The sequence below is a fragment of the Quercus lobata genome, chromosome 4, assembly GCF_001633185.2.
Source record: "Quercus lobata isolate SW786 chromosome 4, ValleyOak3.0 Primary Assembly, whole genome shotgun sequence".
Classification (NCBI taxonomy): Eukaryota; Viridiplantae; Streptophyta; class Magnoliopsida; order Fagales; family Fagaceae; genus Quercus; species Quercus lobata.
The window spans coordinates 39449366-39471120 of NC_044907.1; the positions used below are offsets into that span (position 1 = coordinate 39449366).

The 21755-nt window shown below is 37.9% G+C and overlaps 2 protein-coding genes across 2 annotated transcripts; both read right to left on the reverse strand.

Moving 5' to 3' along the window:
* Positions 1-10266: 10266 nt before the first annotated feature.
* Positions 10267-13056, reverse strand: LOC115985174. Its single transcript, XM_031108136.1, has 6 exons — positions 12763-13056; positions 12398-12690; positions 12211-12346; positions 11401-11973; positions 11033-11343; positions 10267-10831 (listed from the first exon to the last, which is right to left on the reverse strand). The coding sequence occupies exons 1-6, from the start codon at positions 13054-13056 to the stop codon at positions 10267-10269; spliced, it is 2172 nt and encodes a 723-aa protein (XP_030963996.1).
* Positions 13057-14083: 1027 nt separating this feature from the next.
* Positions 14084-15214, reverse strand: LOC115985175. Its single transcript, XM_031108137.1, has one exon. It carries the CDS (start codon positions 15212-15214, stop codon positions 14084-14086), a length of 1131 nt encoding a protein of 376 aa, XP_030963997.1.
* Positions 15215-21755: the final 6541 nt, after the last annotated feature.

Here is a 21755-nt window from a genome sequence, read left to right on the forward strand (position 1 = left end):
TTTTTTTTTGGAAACAAACACACACAAAAGAGGGATGGAATGAACAAACTAATAAATTAATTATTATAGAAACAAAAACACACACAAACTGATGTAATTAATAATTGAGAAACGAACTTGATGAACTTTGTCCGATTGTCAAAGGACCAAACTAATAGCTTAACCTACACAGAACACACAAAAGAGAGTGTGTGTTGTGTGTAGGTTAAGTCATTAATTTAGTCCATTGACAATCGGACAAAGTTCATCAATTTCGTTTCCCAATTATTAATTACATCAGTTTCAAAAAATCAAGTTAATTTTGTTATTGGTTCTGTTCTTCATTAAAATTTAAAGGGTAAGTGATAATTGAGGCCTAGATATTATTTTACAAAAATTTAAGTCCAAATTGAACTTTGTTCAATATATAGTTGGACAACCAAACTAATAAATTAATCATAATTTTTTTTCCTTGAAAACTCGGCCAAAATTTCATGAAATATACAATAAACATATTAACATTTTTCATCAATTTCCTAATTAATTTTTTTTTTATATTAATATCTTACCAAATACCTCAAAATTAAAAACATAACTATATAGTGTACACACACACACACATATATATATATATATATACAGACACACTGTTAAATTGGAATATAGTGAAAGAAATAATCTAAAATTATAATCATTCATTTGGTTTCAAATTATTTTTTCAAATCAGTAATATTTTTCCCTCTTTTATGTCAAAATTTTAAAACGTTTTTAAAAAAGTTTAAACCAAATGAAACACAGATATATTCTACACCATATATGTTATTTCTTTTATATTACTAAATTTTATATTAAATTAAGCACGTAGAATAATATATTGAATTCATATTGTATTCCTTTTTTTCTTTTTTGGGTTTAATGTATAAGGAAACCAATTTAATTAGTTAGATACATTTTATGGAATATTTCATTTTTCTTTCTCCCCCTAGACATCATGAAATTATTCAATGCACCCCATGTATACCATGACTCTTCTTAATAATGGAGGATTAATTTCATTTGTAGATTTTGTATGTAGACCCATCCTTATGTCAAAGTGGAAATTTCACACATGGGGTACGGTCTATTAAATATAATTTCTCCTTGAGCATAACTAACAACAGATTAAGGATAGCATGCTTAATGAATTCCAGTGTCAATTCCCACACCATGCCCTACACATAATCTCACACTGTATAATTTCATCTAAGCCAATCTTAAAGTCAGAATAACCACCTCGTCATGTGTGAGAGTTAACTATAGGATCCATGAACACATTATTAACTAAAAATATAATTTCTACACCACCCATTGCACATGATCCTTTAATTAAGGACAAAAGATATAAGCTTAAAGAATAAAGAGAGCTCTCGACATATTGGCATCTTCTTGATACATACCCACTCGTTGAAAGGACAATAATGTGGATCAGACTGAGACATACAACTTGTTGTAACCTTCTAAGTTGACCTTTCATGAAAAGAGCATCCATTAATTGATAGACCATATATTATCATGAACCCAATGGCCACCTATGAAAGTACCACTTAGCTCACTTTCTGGGTGGACTTAATGTCCTCTGTATCCCTCATGATCCAAATTTTGTATCTAGCAAATGTGATGCCACAACAAAAATTGGAGGGTCATCCCTGCCATTTGCAATTCAAAAAGCTATGATATCTCTTATAAGGTCACAATCCACATAGCTCGTACAAACACTATGGCTTCAAGCATAAGTATTATGATCACGTGAAACCTCTCCTTTGTCAACAAATTTCAATTCTTTGCATCATCGAAAGAAGTATTAATCATAGCAAAACTATTGAGATAGCGAAGGCAAAAAGAAGTGTATGAAAATGACCACAGACCGGTACAACATTGACACATTATGGGCATGTTACCCTTTGTTTAATAAATAACTCAAGGAAGTATTCCTTTCAATTTTATTTTTTTAAAATGTACTTAGAGTATCTATTTTATAAAATATCTTGAAGAACTTCATGGATGAATTTGAAGAAGCACCCACAAGACCAGCACTTACATTCGGTTTTACAAAATTTCTCAAATTCTGGGAGAAAAAAATTCACAGCTCTACATCCCACTTTTCACATAAACAGTACATCCCACTTTTTATTTTCTCATACATCTTATTAAAAATATATAATTTTTTTTTCTTTTTCATACTCCCCTAGATTCTCATCCCTTCTTAGATTGAGATTAGGTGCAATCCTATGTAATACATCTCAATAACTGAGATTGAGAATTGAAGAAGGACAACTTTCAATCTTGATTAAAAAAAAGTTAAGAGAACTAAAAAAACGAAAAAAGGTGAAAGTTAAAAAAAAAAAAATAATAATAAAATAAAAATGCTGAGAGGAAAGGGAGGTATTGCATCTCAATCCCTTCATGTTGTCCCCTTCTATTAAGACACCCTCCCCCACAAGTCAAATCAACCACCAATGGTCGACGAACTATGCCTAAGAGCATCTCCAGCAGACTCGGCAAAGCCAAATTTTGGAGAGTAACAGACACTATTCACGCAAAACAAGCACTCCAACAGACTCGGCAACTCCAAATTTTTTTTTAGAGTTGCTACAGTAGCTCTCCAGGAATGGATAGCACTGTAGCAATCACTGTTCATCATCTAAAGAATATTTCCCCTTAAAATAATACCCGGTTGAATAAAAAAATAATTCTTTCTCTCTCATTTCTTTTCTCTTTCGTTCTTCACTCTCTCGTGCTTCTCTATCTCAACGGTAACATACCACAATCAAAACAAAAACACAAAACCCAATCGAAAGATTTGAAACACAAAAACAATATTTCTCATAAGCCTAATGAAATCTGAGCAATAAAATAAAACTAATCAAACCAAAAAAAAAAAAAAATGTAGAACGCCGATCTGTGTAGAACGCCAATCTCCACTTCTCTGCCGGTGATCTATGTGTGTATGAGAGAGAATTTATTTGTGTGAGATAGAGGGAGAGAAATTTGTGTGTTTGTGTAAGAGAAAGAGAAAGAAAGAAAAAGAAACAGAGAGGGAGAAGTGTTCTGGAGGCTACCACACACACAAGTGATCCGGAATGAACTAGAAAAAGAAAAAGAAAAAGAAGGGTAGGTGGAGATAGTGGGATACGTGTGTGGTGGAGGAAAAACCAAGAGAAAAAAAAAAAATAAATAAAAGGGAACCTGGGAACGTGTGGATGAAAGGAAGGAAAAGAATAAGAAATAACCACTTAGAAATTCTATCGCAATATTTTCACAATAAATTTTAAGTAATTAGCTAATATTGGTGAGTAAAAATATAATTTCAGTGGTGAATTCAAATTAGAACTAGTAACAACTTTTCACATAAGATTTTGATGTGATTCTTGTGAAAGTATTGCGAAAAATGTTGTGAATATAATACTTTTCATTAAAAAATATAATTGTTAATAATGAATATAGAAAGAATAAATGATGATAAAAAAAGAATAAAGAATGAATGAAGATATAATATTTAAATGAGATAGAGAATGTGATAGAGAGTCTGTTGGAAAGTGTATTTGAAAAAGTGGGTAGCTAAAAGCTAAATGTCACTGTTCATTCTCCAAACAGGTAAAAATTAGGCAAAAATTTGGAGAGACTGCTGGAGATGCTCTAACAACGACCAAATTAGTAGTCTCTGGCAATGAATGCTCAATGATGGCTAATACGTATGTGTTAAAAAATAAAAATTGATGAAATGAAATGACTAATCGAAACCGATTGGGAAAAAAAAATGATTTTGGGTGGTTATACTTGACTCTAGGTCACTCCTGATTTTAAACTTTTAACTCTTTCGGTTTTTGATTCAGTGTCAATTTTCAAACTTGCAAGGCTGATGTAAACCAAACCGACTGATATATTTTTTATTTAGGTATTTACTTTGGGTTCGGTTAATGTGTACCCTTAAGGGTACACATTAAACCATCTATTTTTAGAAATATTTTCTCGAGAATTGAAAAAGTATCTATTTTTGGAAACATTTTTTGGGAAACAACTTTTTTAATTTTCGAGAAAATATTTCTAAAAATAATTAATTATTGTGTGCCCTAAGGGCACACATTAGTAAAATCCATTTACTTTCTATCCCAAGTACCAACACTACTCCTCAATAGTTTTTGTGTCCAAACACGTGTTCTTGGTGTGAGAATTATTATTAAATTATTAAATTCATCATTTTTTAATAGTTTATGATTTTATGATTATTAAGTTCTAAAGGTTTAGAATAATTAGTAAACTGTGAGCACAAACCTATTTAAATATAGATTTTTGAGTCTATAGGACATATTAGACAATGCTCAAGGTGTTACAAGTCATAATATAAGAATAATAAAGCTGCGGGTTCAAGAATTTGAAATATGATAGTTTTGATCGATCGAGACTGTGCTTCAACCTATCGAACTGCGAATTTGTAAAATTTAATTTCGGTCCAATAGCCCATTGACCCATCAGATGATTAGGGTTTCAGATCTAATTCACTAAGTATATAAAGAAAACCCTAAGGCACGTTTTGAAAAGATTTTGGAGCTTCTCGTTTGAGAACTATAAGGTTCTGTGTCTTCTCCTTTCAACATCACTACCGGAAATCAATTTGCATACCAATAGAACCGATAGATCTGAAGTTATTGCATACTAATCATCAAAGGTGCTGGGTATAAACCTTTAAGGGTGGTCTTGGATTCATAGACTAGAGGCCTATGTTGGAGATCTAAAGCATGAACTGGAGGTTCATATTAAAGCAGATCCATATCAAAGAAGTCTAAGGGTTTTAGAGCTAGATTTGGTGGTCATAATTAAGTTTACTACAAATTAAATATTCTTGACCGTAAACTTCTATTTGATAATGGATTGTTCTTCTTAGGATTGGTCTCCCTAGGTTTTTTTACCTTGAAACTGGTTTGTTTCATTGGATTTTTTAGATCATCATATCTTGTGTTATCTAAATTTTCTGTTGCATGATATGATTGATATACTGTTAAACCTAAGGCTTGCATAATTGACCTAATTAATAACTTGGCCTTAAAATTTGGTTTAACATAGTTCGTTCAGGGGTTTAAAGACTAACAATAACAATCGGTAATATAACATGGCATAAGAATGGAAGGTCCTGAGTTCAATCACCACTTTACCTCTCATTTAAAATGTTAAAATTTCACTTTTTATGCTTTACTCATTAAGGGGAAGTTTAAGCCCACACATGAGAGTGAATGTGATAATTAAAATTAAATGATTAAATTCACCATCTCTTGGTAATCGGTAATTTATCGCTTGGTCTCTAGTTTGACACCCAACATTTTCACGTTTTATGGTTTTTTTTTTCTTTTTTTTTTTTTGAAAATCACAACAAAACTGTTTGCATTTTATTATTATTAAAAAAAAAAAAAACCGTAATCTATTTTCTCTTCCTCATTCTTTCTTTAGCTACCACTCCTCCGTTGGTACCTTTCTCCCTCTTCATTCCACTTCCCAAACCCTAACTCATTCATTCCTATTCCCTTCACCATTTCTACAACTACTAGCCCTCTTTGTTCCTCTCTCCCCTTTCTCACATGCTCCCTTGTTCCTATTACTAGCTTATTGCTTACTAGTGCCTCAAGTTTGACCCCTCACCACCATATACTGTGTGAAAGCATGAAGATTAAGGATTGATAGCGATCAAGGAATCAGTTTGTTGAACAGCACGGATCACGATGATGTTGAGGGCCTGAAAAATAAGAAATAGAAGGTCAGAGGAGACCGGGGTTGGCCGGTCTAAACTCCTCCGATGATGAAGTTAGTAACTCTCTTCTCAATAGAAAAATTTTGTCTATAAAGAAGAAATACTCTGCCTTTTCTTGTCGGAGACTCATATCTTTTTATAGGTTTAGGGAGCGGTTATCCGTTGGATAACCTCCCCCAATTTTACGAAGTCCGGAGCGTACAATTTGATAACCGTTATAGCGGTTATCTTTGTCGAAACTGCCTTGCCCTCGTCCTAAGTACTTCCTGGACGAGAGATTGTACACCATTTAGCACACGTCGTCCAGAGGTCTCTCTGGACGACAGTAATGTAGCCTGCGTAACCTTTTCATGGACGACATCCATGGACAAGTAAGGAGTTGGTTTTTTTAGACACCATCAATTGCCTTTCGTCCATATGTGTCGTCTTAAGGATAATTTGGGCGATTTTCAAAAATGTGTACTGTATGCCACGTGTCAAAATCTGACTGATGAACTGATGCGCTTGGTTCAATTTTCGAGATCTATGCCACATGGCGCACTTTGGTTGGCTGCGTCATTTCGCATCCCAAAGTTTTCAGCTTATAAATAGTTGAATTCCTCCAGTGCCCTTCACATTTCTGAGATTTTCCTCCCTGAGCATCCTCGTCTTAGAGCCTCGTCTAGAAGCATCATCTCGTCCTTAGTTCCCTCGTCTAGATTTCAGGTATTTCTTTACTCCTCGTTCTCAGATTTTAAGTTTTCTACAATGTCTGAGACCGTTCTTTCCTCGTCTAGCAATAGTTTAGGCAAAGCCATAGACGAGTATCATGACCCAAGTAGTTTTAGTGGCTTTAGTGATAATAGTAATAGTACTAGTAGTGAAGGGAACACCACGGACGAGTATGTGTCCGGCGTCCCTGGGGTACCCTTAGAAGTTCTCCAAGGACTCAAGACGAGGAGTGAGTCTGGATCCCAGGCAGGCATAAGTGCCCTCTCGTCGACAGTTCAGGATGAGGTTGAGGTAGTGTATAGCTGTGCCATAGGAGTAGAGTCCAAGACGGATGATAGGAGGTTAGTTTTGCTTAAGAAATGGTACCAAATCCCAGACGACCTTAATCCTAGGTTAGCAGTTTGTGGGGAGTGGTATTGTCAACCTCGTTTTGGGGTAGGTATTTACGAAGCCTATCTTTTAGGTGGACTTAGGTTACCTTTAAATGCTTTTGCCAGAGAGTCACTCACTAGGTTAAGTATAGGTGTTTGTCAGATTAACCCCAATGCGTGGAGGTTAGTAGTTTCCATGCAAGTTTTATGGAGGGAGGTCTTTGAGGGGAACCGTCCTCTGACTGTGGACCCAAGTAGTTTTAGTGGCTTTAGTGATAATAGTAATAGTACTAGTAGTGAAGGGAACACCACGGACGAGTATGTGTCCGGCGTCCCTGGGGTACCCTTAGAAGTTCTCCAAGGACTCAAGACGAGGAGTGAGTCTGGATCCCAGGCAGGCATAAGTGCCCTCTCGTCGACAGTTCAGGATGAGGTTGAGGTAGTGTATAGCTGTGCCATAGGAGTAGAGTCCAAGACGGATGATAGGAGGTTAGTTTTGCTTAAGAAATGGTACCAAATCCCAGACGACCTTAATCCTAGGTTAGCAGTTTGTGGGGAGTGGTATTGTCAACCTCGTTTTGGGGTAGGTATTTACGAAGCCTATCTTTTAGGTGGACTTAGGTTACCTTTAAATGCTTTTGCCAGAGAGTCACTCACTAGGTTAAGTATAGGTGTTTGTCAGATTAACCCCAATGCGTGGAGGTTAGTAGTTTCCATGCAAGTTTTATGGAGGGAGGTCTTTGAGGGGAACCGTCCTCTGACTGTGGACGAGTTCCTCTACTGTTACAAGCTTTCTGAGATCAATCAGTCCCTTGGTTTTTATCAATTCACAGCCAGAGGGAAAGATTATAGATTGATTAAGTCCATAGTTTCCTCAGATAGGAACTGGAAGACAGAGTTCTTCTTCGTCTCAGGTTTCTGGGTTGGACGCCCACTCGAGGTTTCTCAAGACCCATTTCCTCCCTACACAGGAGAGTTAGGGAACCTTCGTCCTGAAGGTATGCTAGTGTTTGTCATTTTACTGTGTTGTAATTATCTTTGTAGACGGCTAAATAAGAATATTTATTTATTTAATTTTTTTTTTTAGGTGCTGGACGACCTCATCTGGACAGGTTTCATATTGAAAGGATTCAAAAGGTTTGTCTATACACGGATAGGGCTTTCCATTCTTTGGTAACCCTCCAACGTCTTGCCACTTGGGGTTTGGGTCCCAACCCGTCCAGTGAAGCTCTTGCACACGAGCTCACCACTCGTAGACGTAAGTCAGTATAATTGTTTCCCTTTTTTCCCTTCCTTTTTTTTACTTATTATTTTTAACACCTCCTTTTTTTTTTTTCAGGAATAGCTACAATGAAGGAAAATAAGGGTAAAGAAGTTGTGAACGAGGCTGCTGCCACTAGGCAGGACGCACCTCAGTCTCACCCGTCCGTAGGTGAGAAAAGAAAAAACTTATCACTGGGAGTTGACCTGGGCAATCTTCCCAGCAGGCGCAGGGAGAAAAAGGTCAAACATAAGTCGTCCAAGCCCAAAGACGTTCAACCTGCGCCTACTCCTATTCATGAGCTTGAAGACGTCCAGATCCTTGATTCTGAGCCCAAAGATTCACCCATGCAAGTCCTGTCCATAGTCAAGACGCCGTCCACGTCTCAGCCTTCTCCCCAAGCACCTCAATACCTCATTGGGTACGAGGATCTAGCTTGGGAAAGATTTAAGATGGCTGTGACTGATGAGGACGTGTCTGCCTGTTACAACATGTCTTTAAAGGACTTCGAGCATTCTGGGGTTCATGATCTTTTCAAGGTATGTATTTTTTTCTCGTGTTTTATTTTGCCTCGTCCTCTTTGATAAGCTTCCTAACTAAACCATTATTCAGGCCATGTCCAAGTTCATTGCTGCGTCCAGGCAAGCAACTGATCTTGACAAGACGAGGGTCTTGTTAGAGAGGAGAATCAAGGAAGTGAAGGACGAGAGCAAACACTGGGCTGAGGCAGCTGCTAAAGCCAATGAAGGGGCAAAGGAGCTGAAAAATCAGATTGAAGAGATGAAGACTGATGTTATGGAGAAGGAAACTCGTCTTAATCACTTGCAAAAGAAGAATGACGAGCTGAGTGATCTTCTCAAGAAGGCCAAGGAAGACGTGGTTGCAGAGTTCAAGGCGTCCAAGCAGTTCACTGATCTGCTGGATACTAACTATGCAGCTGGGTTTGAGGACTTCAAGATGGACGCCGTCGAGAACTTCCCCAACATTGACTTCAGCTCTATTAAGCTCAACCTTAGTGGTGCTCCTACCAGCTCCCTCCTCCAGACGAGCTCAGAAGACGTTAATGTAGAAGATGATGCTACAACCCAGCCACTTCAGGACGTACAGAACAAAGACGCCCCACCAGCTTAATGCCTCTTTTTTTGTAATTTTAAGACTTAATGCAACTTTTTATTTATCTCGTCCTTAGTTTCTGGACGAGTTATCATGTAAATTGAGGGTGTTTGGACGTTGGTCGTCCACCCTTTAAACACTTGTGTTTTTCTTTTTTTGTTATATCAAGGACGAAAGTTATGCTTTTACTTTAAAATTTCTTCTCGTCCATGAGGGTGATCTTATGAAGTGCTTTGGACTTTATACTCGTTTTGGAGAGATCCCAAATGTCAGCATCACCCGTCTTTAGACTTTGCCTCTTTTTTGGCATTCGTCCATAAGCTTAACTGCTCTGGAACGTTCTTGGTTAATAAACCAAAACATCGTCTTTGCATGTATTCGTCCATGCGTGGATGTGTAAATCTCACGTTATTTCAGTTGAGCTTTATGGACGTATTATTGTTCGTCCGTGTGGTGGACGTGCTATCATGCATCTCGTCTATTTCAGGGACGGATGTTCTGTGGATGTGCCATTTACAAGGAAAATTTTCCCGTCTACACTTGGGCATGCATACATTTCCCTTATTTGTCGAAGTTATATCCCCGCGTCCGGAGATTTTCCTCGTCTTGGGCTTTTCAGCCTTGTGGTGAATTAGTTGGAACGAAAATAGCTTGGAGACTAGGAATTTACACAATACTTTGTACATAACATAAATATTGCTTTCAGGTAAGGCATATACATATATTTATGCCTTTTTTATTAAGTACAAGCCCCATAAGTTCGTCCATAAACACCACAACATAAATAGTAAAGCCTTAACTTTGTCCACAACACATAACATAAATATAAACAGTAAAATAGTAATTCCTAACACAACATTAAATATAAGTAGAATAAGTCTTCAGACAAGGTCCAGCCTCGTCCGTGGCCATACTTTCGTCTAGGCTGACTTTTACTGATAGTACCTCCTCAAGTGTTCCACATTCCAAGGGTGCTCCAGTTTCCTCCCGTCCAAGGCCTCCAAGTAGTAGGATCCTTGCCTTTTACAGTTGATAACTCTGTAGGGTCCTTCTCAATTCGGGCCCAATTTCCCATGTGCTAGGTTCTTAGTTGCCAAAGAGACCTTTCTTAGGACGAGATCTCCTATGTTGAAACGCCTAGGCTTCACCATTGCGTCATATTGCCTAGCCATGAGGTTCTTGTACTTTGCTGTTCTGTATTCTGCGTCTGCCCTTACCTCGTCTACTAGATCAGGGTTCAAACGGAGCTGCTCCTCATTGTCCTTATCTTTATACATCATCACCTTGTGATTGGCCATATGTACTTCTGCCGGTATGACTGCTTCGCTTCCATAAGTTAGCTTGAAAGGAGTTTCCCCCGTAGGGGTTCTCACCATCGTCCTGTAGGCCCATAGAACACCAGGTAACTCCTCTAGCCATACCCCCTTTGCCCCCTCAAGCCGGATCTTGATGATTTTCAACAAGGATTGGTTTGCCACTTCAGCTTGACCATTTGCTTGAGGATGAGCGGGTGAGGAATAGTGATTCTTTATTCCAAAGTGTGCGCAGAAGTCCCTAAAGAGTGCATTGTCAAACTGTCGTCCATTATCAAATACCAATACCTTGGGCACTCCGAATCTGCATACAATGTTCTTCCACACGAAATGCTTAACATTTTGTTGTGTGATCGTCGCCAGCGGTTCAGCTTCCACCCATTTTGTGAAGTAATCGATGCCCACAACTAGAAATTTCATCTGCCTTATGCCCTAAGGAAAGGGACCCAAAATGTCTAGTCCCCATTGTGCAAAGGGTCACGGTGCCATCATCGGGGTGAGGTACTCTGATGGCTGTCTGGGGACGTTGCTAAATCGTTGACATTGGTCGCAGACCTTGACGTACGCTTTAGCATCAGCTTGCATATTTGACCAGTAATACCCTGCACGGACGATCTTGGAGACAAGGGACTTGGCTCCGGAGTGATTGCCACATGCTCCTTCATGAACTTCCCTCAGCACGTAGTTTGCTTCGTCCGAAGCCAAGCACCTAAGATAAGGTTGAGAAAAACCCCTCTTGTATAACACTTCGTTCAGAAGTAGATATCTAGCCGATCTCACCCTCAGCTTCCTTGCTTCGTCTTTCTCTTCTGGTAGCTATCCGTTTTTCAGGTATGATATAATCGAGGTCATCCAGTTTCCTCTATTTTCCACCTGTTGTACTTCTGGAATATCTATGCTTGGCATGTACTGAATTTGGTCAGATTTGTCTATGAATTCACTTGCCGAGGCTTCTTTCGCTATAGTATCAGCTTCCACGTTTTCCTCCCTTGGGATTTGGACGAATTTAGCTTTTTCAAATCTCTTCATTAGGCACATCACCCTACTAAGGTATTTCCTCATTCGTTCCTCTTTTGCTTCATACATTCCATTTACTTGCCCCATGACCAACTGAGAATCTCCCAGGACGAATATAGACTTGGCTTCCACAGACTTGGCCAATTCTAGCCCTTTGAAAAGGGCTTCATACTCGACTTCATTGTTAGTTGCTTGGTACTGTAGACGAACCTTGTGCCTCAATTTGTCTCCTTCTGGGGACTGTAAAACCACACCGATCCCACCTGCATACTTTGTGGATGACCCATCCACATGGACGACCCATCTATCATTGTCTTCTGTCTCGTCATGACTCGGGGTAAATTCTGCAATGAAATCTGCTAATGCTTGAGCTTTTATAGCATGCCTTGGTTGATATCTGATGTCAAATTCGCTGAGCTCGACGGCCCACTGAATCAATCATCCAACCGCTTCCACTCTGTTCATCGCCTTCTTGAGTGGATGATCCGTCATGACATTAATGACATGGGCCTGGAAATAGTGCCTTAGCTTCCTGGAAGCGGTGATCAATGCGAAGGCTAACTTCTCCATCTGTGGATATCGTCCTTCCGCTCCCCTCAATGCCTTACTCGTATAGTACATGGGTCTTTGCACTTTACCTTCTTCTCTTATCAGTGCTGAACTTACGGCATATGGGGTTACCACCAAATATAAATATAATTTCTCTCCCACTACTGACGGACTCAACAATGGAGACTTGGTAAGGTATGCCTTCAGATCCTCAAAAGCTCTCTGACACTCGTCGGTCCATTCGAATGCTTTTCTAAGAACTTTAAAAAATGGCAAACATTTGTCAGTGGCTTTAGAGACAAACCTGTTGAGTGCAGCGACTCGTCTAGTAAGAGATTGGATCTCCTTTGTATTTTGCAAAGGCTTCATGTCCAGTATTGCTTGAATTTTATCAGGATTCGCTTCAATTCCCCTGTGTGAGACCATAAAACCAAGGAATTTCCCTGATGATACTCCGAAAGCACATTTACTAGGATTCAGCTTCATGTGATACTGTCTCAGCGTGTTAAATGTCTCCTGCAGGTCGTCTAGATGCCTTCCTTCGTCTTGGCTCTTTACCAGCATGTCATCTACATAGACTTCCACATTCCGCCCAATCTGCTATCGAAACATGTGATTGACCAATCTCTGATATGTGGCCCCTGCATTCTTTAAGCCGAACGGCATCACCTTATAACAAAATAGGCCTTGACTAGTGACAAAGGATGTTTTCTCCTGATCCGCCTCGTCCATCCTTATTTGATTGTATCCTGAAAAAGCGTCCATGAAACTAAGCAACTTGTGGCCCGCAGTTGAATCCACCAATTGATCAATGCGTGGCAGCGGATAACTATCTTTCGGGCAAGCCTTGTTCAAGTCGGTAAAATCCACGCACATTCTCCACTTACCATTTGCCTTCTTGACCATTACAACATTTGCCAACCAATCAGGGTAGTACACTTCCTGGATAAACCTCGCCCCCATCAATTTTTGAACTTCATCTTTGATAGCATCATTTCTCTCAAGGGCAAACACCCTTTTCTTTTGTCGTACTGGCTTGGAGGAAGGGCATACATTCAGACGGTGGGTAATGACACTAGGGTCTATACCCGGCATGTCCTCATGACTCCATGCGAACACATCTATAGTCCTTAATCTTCTCTTCTAGATCTGCTCCAACCCTAGTACACTTCTCAGGGTTCTCTTCGTCCAGGGAAATGTCTTCTAATGCTTCGGTAGGCTTTGCTACCATTCTCCTTTCTTCAATATTCATGGCTTGTATTTGCTCATCCATGGCCAACATGGCCAAGTAACATTCTCTTGCTGCCAGTTGATCCCTTTGCACCTGCCCTACTCCGTGTTCTGTTGGAAACTTAACTGATAAGTGGTAAGTGGAGGTAACGGCCTTCCAACTATTCAAAGTTGGTCGTCCAATTATGGCGTTATAGGAGGATGGACAGTCTACCACAAGGAAGTTCACATCCTTGGTGACTTGTCGTGGGTATGCCCCCACTACCACTGACAAGGAAATGGTACCCACGGGTTATACCTTCATGCCACCAAAACCTACTAGGGGGGAGTTCACTGGACGGAGCCGTTCTCGTCCTAGCCTCATTTGTTGAAAAGCTGGATAATACAAAATGTCCGCCGAGCTTCCGTTGTCTACAAGCACCCTTCTAGTTGTGTAGTCAGCAATCATTAAGGTGATGACGAGAGCATCATCATGGGGGTGATGAATTCTCTCAGCGTCTTCGTCCGTGAAGGTGATCGCTGCTTCGTCCGTGGTCCTTGCTCTCGGTGATCGTCCAGAAAGTTGGACACTCTGCACTACCTTCAAATATGCTTTCTTGGACTTGGATGACTGGCCTGTCGAACTTCCCCCTATAATGACTCTTATTTCTCTGAGTGGTGGCCGTGATGATTCTTCCATTTTTCCTTTCATTTTCTCGTCCCTGTTATCTTGTCCAAGGAAATTCTTCAGCTTCCCTTGCCTTATGAGATTTTCGATTTGCTACTTTAAATCGAAACACTCATCCGTATCGTGACCATGATCCCTGTGGAAGCGGCAATACTTGTTCCGATTGCATTTGTTGGGATCTCCCCTCATTTTCTCCGACCACTTCAAGGAAGGATCATCCTTGATCTGCATTAGGACCTGCTCAAGTGGGACGTTCAAAGAGCTATACTGCTGGTTCCGTGCTGAAGAGCCCTGTTTCTTAATGTCTTGGTCTTTCCTGTCTTCAGTCTGTCCCTTCTTTGGACGAGGGCCTTGCTCTAAGTGGCGACCGGGATTTGCGTCTACTCTCTCAGACCTCTTCCTCTTCTTAGCAATGATTGCGTCATCTGCATTCATAAAATTTTGTGCCGAATGGACAAGTTCTGCCATAGACTGGGGTTCTTTTTCATAGAGTTTGTAAATGAACAGATCCGAATTCACCCCATTATGGAAAGCCGCCAACAAGATCTTATCATCTGCTTCGTCCACACTCAGGGCCTTTCTGTTGAAACGGGTGATGAACGACCGTAAACTCTCGTTCTCCCCCTGCTCTATGGTCAATAGGCTGGACGAGGAACGCTTATGTCTTTGTCCTCCTATGAAGTTGTTAACAAACAGTTTGCTCAACTCTTCAAAAGAACTCACCGAATTCGGAGGTATTTTGCTGAACCAAACTCGTGCTGGGCCCTTAAGGGTGGTAGGGAATGCTTTGCACATTATTTTGTCAGGAACCCCTTGGAGATGCATGGTGGTCTTGAAGGTAGCAATGTGATCGAACGGGTCTCGTGTTCCGTCGTACGAATCTAGAGAAGGCATCTTAAACTTCGATAGTAGAGAGTGACCGTTGATGGAAGCCGTAAAGGGGGAATCAGTTCGGTGGACCAGGTCTTCTATAGGATTTGTCCTTCTCATATTTTCTTTCATTTCCTCCATGACTCTTCTCATCTGGTCCATTTCTTCCTTCAAATGTGGCACCGCTCGTGAAGTGGTACCTCTTAACTGACTTCCAATCTCAGTGTTCTCTCTGTCATCACGACTCTGCGTTTGTCCTCCACCCTCACGTTCTTCACTCGTCTGCCTCCTTAGATTAATCTCCATTCTTAATTCTTGGTTTTGGTGAGTCAACTCCGCCACTGCGGCCGCCATGGATTGTACGTTTTGGACAGATGAAGTCTGCATGACCGGTGCGGATTAGCGGTCGCGGTGAGGGTTGCTGGAAGCATCTCTACTTCCCTGACGGCCTGGGCTGGTAGCCCTCGATCTAGTTCGTACCATCAACTTTTTGTCAAAGAGAAGAATAAATTTTCCCACAGACGGCGCCAAACTGATAGCGATCAAGGAATCAGTTTGTTGAACAGCACGGATCGCGATGATGTTGAAGGCCTGAAAGATAAGAAATAGAAGGTCAGAGGAGACCGGGGTTGGCCGGTCTAAACTCCTCCGATGATGAAGTTAGTAACTCTCCTCTCAATAGAAAAATATTGTCTGTAAAGAAGAAATACTCTGCCTTTTCTTGTCGGAGACTCATCTCTTTTTATAGGTTTAGGGAGCGGTTATCCGTTGGATAACCTCCCCCAATTTTATGGAGTCCGGAGCGTACAATTTGATAACCGTTATAGCGGTTATCTTTGTCGAAACTGCCTTGCCCTCGTCCTAAGTACTTCCTGGATGAGAGATAGTACACCAGTTAGCACACGTCGTCCAGAGGTCTCTCTGGATGACAGTAATGTAGCCTGCGTAACCTTTTCATGGACGACATCCATAGACGAGTAAGGAGTTGGTTTTTTTAGACACCATCAAGGATGATCAAGCGAGGCAGTAAAATTTGAAAGAAAAAAAAAAAATTAAAGGAGTTATGAGTAATGAGACTTCAATATCTTTGCTTGATTTTCTTATTTTTTTGGTGAGGGAGTGAACACCAGAGTAGCCGAGCAGGGAGGCCTAAAGGTTGAGGCTGTTGAGGTAGTGACGAGCAATCTCCGATGAGGGGCGAGCGACGAACAACGACGACGAGTGAGCGACGATGTGCTCTAGACTAGACCAATCTTTGACAACGTGACCGATCTCCGTCTATTGGCTTGAACCTGAGGCGTTGCTCTGTCTTTAGGTTTGCTTTAGGCTTTAGTGATTTCTAATTTAGAAGTGATTTCTGATTTAGTGATTTGCATTGTATTGGGGTTCGGTTTTTTTTTTTTTTTTTTTTTTTTAGAATCTGTGGGTTTGCTACCTCTGTAATCTGTTGGGCTTGCCATAGGCTTGGCTCTGTTACTTTTTTTTTTCTTGAAAGTAGAACAAATAATTTTTTTTTTTAAATTTGAGGGTGTTCCTAATACAGAGCAAATATAAAAAATTTTAATTATAATATATAATTTTTTTTTCAACTCAGGGTGTTCCTAGGAACACCCTAAGCTGTATGTGGCACTGCCACTACTAGATACACTGGACGTAAGCCTCACCCTAATCTAAGAACCCTAACCAACATGAGACGAACTTTTGGTTGAAGATCCTTCTCAATTGTTGTCAGTTCAAGGCATTGGAAACCCAATTTTTACTAGGTTGGGTGGTAGGTCACCCACATGAGTCCAACCCATGCTTAGCCTTAATAAAAAGTCAGTGCTCTAAATTAATTAGAAAAAGAAAAGAAGTTATTATGACTTATCACCCTATACATGCTTCAACAACAACAAAACCCTACACATAAATTGAGTACACCCTCTTATTGTAATAATGTAATTGCCTAAAAAATTTAAGGGCACTTATGGTATATAATATTTTAAATTTTTAGAGCATTCACATTAGCCTACGTAAATTTTTTTGTCTATTTTAGCATAAGAACTTACTTTTTCTATTTTACAATATCACTTTCTTAAAAACACTCACATCAAATTATCTATTATATACTATTTTATTTTAATAATCATTTTTATTCTCTTTATTATAATAATCATTTTTATTCTCTTTATTATTTTCATCTCTCTCTCTCTCTCTCTCTCTCTCTCTCTCTCTCTCTCTCTCTCTCTCATATCTAAAAAACTCTTAGCCTCTCACAAACACTAATTTCTTTCGCCTCTCACCTCTCTCTCATTGCTAGTTCTTCTTCATTGGTGTTCTTTGCAATTTGGGTTTGATGATTCATATGGGTTTGATGAGTTTGGGATCTAAATTTAGGATGGAGTCAGGAAAGAGGGTTAGGGAAAAGAGAGAGAATCAGATGGGAGAGGTGAGAGAAAAAAAGTATTAACATGGTTACTATAGTAAAAATGAATACATACAGTGTTTTAGATGAATTGATATGAGTAGTTCTTGAGCAAAAATGTGTAAAATTCACCTCTACTTTTTCTATGTTACAGTACAAGTGCTCTTATATTCATGATAAAATCGAAGGTTAATCTATTTTAGTTTTTACAAATTACAAGAGTCAATTCTTCTTTGTCCCATTTGCTGTTGGAATGCACCTATGATTCAGATAGCACAGATATGGAAGTGTACTGAGAGCAATGACAGTGACCAGAGATAGCCCCTCATTTCTTTAGTGCTTAAGTACTGAACTTTCACCTAAGCTATATTAAGTTCATATTGCTGACTTTTCCCCCCTCGGTTTCAATAATATTCCATTAATGAAGCTAAAGCATTTACAGATTTAATGAGAATTTGAAAGTTCCGTTATGACTTAATGCATAACCTAATCAATCTGTTTGAAACTTGACTAGAGTAGAGAGTACAGGCTAGAACTTGGTTGGGAATTCTTGTCCAAAACAATATCTCCTGTGTAAATTTAGTTGAACCTTTTAGCTGGTTTTCTCTTTAAAGCTTTACTAAAAGATTTACCGTACGCATTCATTAACTGAGGTGGTTCACTAATTCCTTCTTTAAATCCAATTTCCAGGTCCAAATTACTACTGCCTCATCAATGGTAAGAAAAAGGTTTAAATTATTTTGTAGATTTATGATCCTTCCCTTCGTCAAATGTTTTAGTGGGTACATGGCAGTTCCATTGAGACAGAACCAAAATTTCATCTTTGGGGGAAGAGCATTGCAAAAAGGAAAAAACAATATATATATATATATATATATATATATATATATTACACTTAAGAATGACGATTATACAAAAATTTAAAATTAAATTTAATAGAAAAAAATAAAACTAACCTCTACTTAGTGTTACAAAATATACTTACGAGAAAAAAAAAAAAAAAACAATAATTATTTCTTATTACATTTCAACTTAATCATCTGTCAAGATGTAATTTAATATTATTTTAAATTCCAAAATTCATCAATAATCAATTTTGTACTAAATTTCACAATAATTTTCTCTTAATTTACTATAAAATAAAAATCTATCCTAAAAATTCTCTTATATAAATAAAATTACGTGGTCATATCCTATTATCACTTTGATTCCAAACCTTTAAAAAAATGATGATTATGTCAATGAGAGAAAAATGTAACTTTGAGAAAATGCAAAAAACCAAACAATTTGACTTGAAAATAATACTTTAAGTTTCACTCCATCTTAACTACTCAACATTGTATATGTTTAACTCACCAAACCTACAAAACAAAAAGATGATTTTTAGAACATAATTTTTTTTTTAATACTTTTATAGCTTTAACACGACCCAAACATACAGTAGTTAGTATTCACTTTCATTATTTAAAAAGTTTTTATTGTAATTGAAATCAGTAAATTAATGAAGGAAAAAAAATTGAAAGATATTTTTCAATCCCAAAATTTAAGTATTTTGTAGTAAAAAAAAATTGAATCATTAACAATACTGATCCAAAATATTTTTTTTCAAAATTTATATAGAGGGACCAGGCAAAGGAATGAGAGAAAGACCCCTTGTCTTGATCGATATCACAGTTAACATTCAATACTTCATGGAATTGGTAGTTCGTGGACGAGCCAACATCACTTCTTGAGATAATTGATATTAATTTAGTAGCAATACTTGAGTTTAGGTATTTATTAATCAAAAAGTTTTTTTTTATTCTTTTTAGAAGAGAAGAAGTTTCTTTTATATTTTTCTTTTTCTTTTGTTCAAGTTAATTTTTGACATAGAAATAGATATAAATTTTAAAAGTCTATATTATCTGCAAGTTTAGTTATATATACTATTATTCATTTAAATATATACATCATAAAAAATATAAATAAAAAGTTGAACATATGAGCAAAATATTTTTTATTTTTTTTGCTAATGTGGATATTGGATACCTAGAAATTTACAAGAACAAGAATATTTTTTTAGGTGGGTGCAATCCCTCGTCCCTCGTCCAACGTACATTTTGATAATTATAACAATACAAAAATGAAATCTTTAAAAGTATTAAACCAACTCTTTAGGGTCACTAATGGGTGCGGTGAGCTTGGATCAACAACAAGACCTTTTAGATGTTCAGCCTAACACTCTTCCTTCGTCTCAAAATCATTCCATCCTCATTCTTCCAACAAATTATACCCAAAGCTAACCCTTAGGGAGAGATCTATCTTTCAACTATAAAAGGTTCAAAAAAATGAAAAATAGATCTACTACTTCCTGTTTGATTATATATTATCGCAGCAAAATTTCAAAATTCTTCATGGGTCATAGTGAAAAACATGTTGGAGACCAGCAGGCTTATCATCATCATCATCATCACAAGAGCTTTTCTATTTGGATTTTACTGTCTGTTTTTTGTTTTTTGTTTTCTGTTTGTTATGTAAAGCCACTTTTTAGATCACACCCCATTACGATTTCATGTAAAATTGTCAACTCCTCAGGTTGGAAAGTAGCTGAATTCATGTAGACAAATGCCTCCCAAGTACATGTACAAAACTAGATAGCTAGCTAGGTCTCTCTGAAAAAGCTTGTCAGAAAGCCGTACCCTCTTTCTCTCTCTGTCTCTGTCTCTATAGGGGAGAATATGGTGTAGAAAACCAATAAAGATGATATTTATATCCTGTGGTTCTTTGGGCCTCCCCAGGCTGAGTAATAGGGCGTGGCTCGCTTCAGCAAGGTGTACAGTTTTCACTGCGCCACAAAGTACGCACTATGTTAAGCTCCATAAAACACATTGTCTTATCAAGCTGTGGTCTCTAGGCATTTTGCAGATGACATGAAAGTAAGATCCATTTCTTTGTTTGCTTCTAAATAGCAGAGACACGTGTTATTTACTCCCATAAATGGTACGCTTTTTGCTTCAGGTGGGGTTCACTTCCAAGCTTCAGAGCCCCTTCTGCGTTAAGATCTTAACTTTAATTACAGATCAAACAAAAACATCTTCTAACTTTTTTATTAAGGTAAAATACAGTTAAAGGTATGGGATAAGTCTGACTTGATTTTAAAATTTTTTAAAACTAACCTACTTGATTTTTAAAATGCTAAATATGACTTTAAATGGTTACTCATTTTTCTATTCTTGCAGTGATTGGATACCAAATTAGTTAATTATGAAAAGTTTTTAAAATTTACTAAAACCCAAATCTTAAGTGTGTTAATATTTTTCCTTAATAATCATTGAAAGCTCAATAGTAAAACTACTATAACTTGTTTAGACTCCAAATTTTAAACTAACAGCTAAATTGCTTTTATTCTACTTAACTAAGTGCGGAATAAGAGTAATTGAAATGTAATAAATCGGAACTACTCTCTAGTGTATAAACATAAACAATAAATAATAAATGTAAAGCACAAAAAGTAAAAGAAGAGCGATGCAAAAACAAGATAATACCGAGACATGTTATCGAAGAGGAAACCGAAGTACTCGGCGATCCAAGCCTAATCTACCTACTATACTTGAACCCTCCGAGTTCCAACTCTTAACGGACTTCACTAAGTCATTTTTTCACTAGTTATTTGGATCCCGCAATTAGCTCCAAATTGCATCTGCCAATTAATGGCTTCTTTCAATGCTTCCCACATTTACCAAAACAACTCACAACACTCAGATTGGGTGAGGTATGTGTTTGGGCTAAGAACCTCTCAATGATTTGCAATTAGAGAGATAGGAGTAGAGGAAAACTAAGAGAAATTGTGTAGATGATTATGGGTTTACAATCTCTAACTCTCAAGTGTATTTCTAGGGTTTTCTCTCTGAAAGTCTCCTTATAATTTCATGGGTAATGTAGGCTTATATAGTGTGGGTAAAGAAGTGAGGAAAGCACACTTCTAGAAACATCCAGGCAGTGAGTTTCGCAGGTCATTCGTGAGTTGGTCCAATCGCGAAATGACTCATGAAATTCCTCCTGGCACTTGATTATTCAACTTCCAGCATGTGCTTCTCACGTGACCTTTCGCGGGTTGTCCACTCGCAATCCAATCGCGAGCAAGTCGTGAACTTCACCGTTCTTCACAAATCTTCACCAAATTCTCACACTCAAACCTTACATTAAATCCCACAAACATACAAGGAAAAGATTAACTAAATACAATCAAATTTAACACTGAATTAAATCCAACAAAACATAATTGAAAATCACAACTTTATAATCATAAATTAACAATGGAAGCCAATCCTTAAGTATAGTTTTTAATCTCTTCAAGATCTTGTTGAGATTTTGGTCTCAGCTATTAAAAAAATATCAACGAGTCTCGAGATTTTAGTCTCAATTATAAAAAATAAGAACTATATTTTAAAATTTAATTTATAATTATCTTGATTAAGATATAACAATTTTCTTGAATAAAAAATTCCAAAT

Coding starts and splice junctions, on each gene's coding strand:
- LOC115985174 (XM_031108136.1), bottom strand. CDS start 13,056: ATGGGGGCGAGGTTTATCCAGGAAGTGTACTACCCTGATTGGTTGGCA. Junction 11,974..12,210: donor TGGTGGTAACCCCATATGCC/GTAAGTTCAGCA, acceptor TGATTGATTCAG/TGGGCCGTCGAGCTCAGCGA. Junction 10,832..11,032: donor GTCCCCAGACAGCCATCAGA/GTACCTCACCCC, acceptor CATTGTATGCAG/ATTCGGAGTGCCCAAGGTAT.
- LOC115985175 (XM_031108137.1), bottom strand. CDS start 15,214: ATGGCGGCCGCAGTGGCGGAGTTGACTCACCAAAACCAAGAATTAAGA.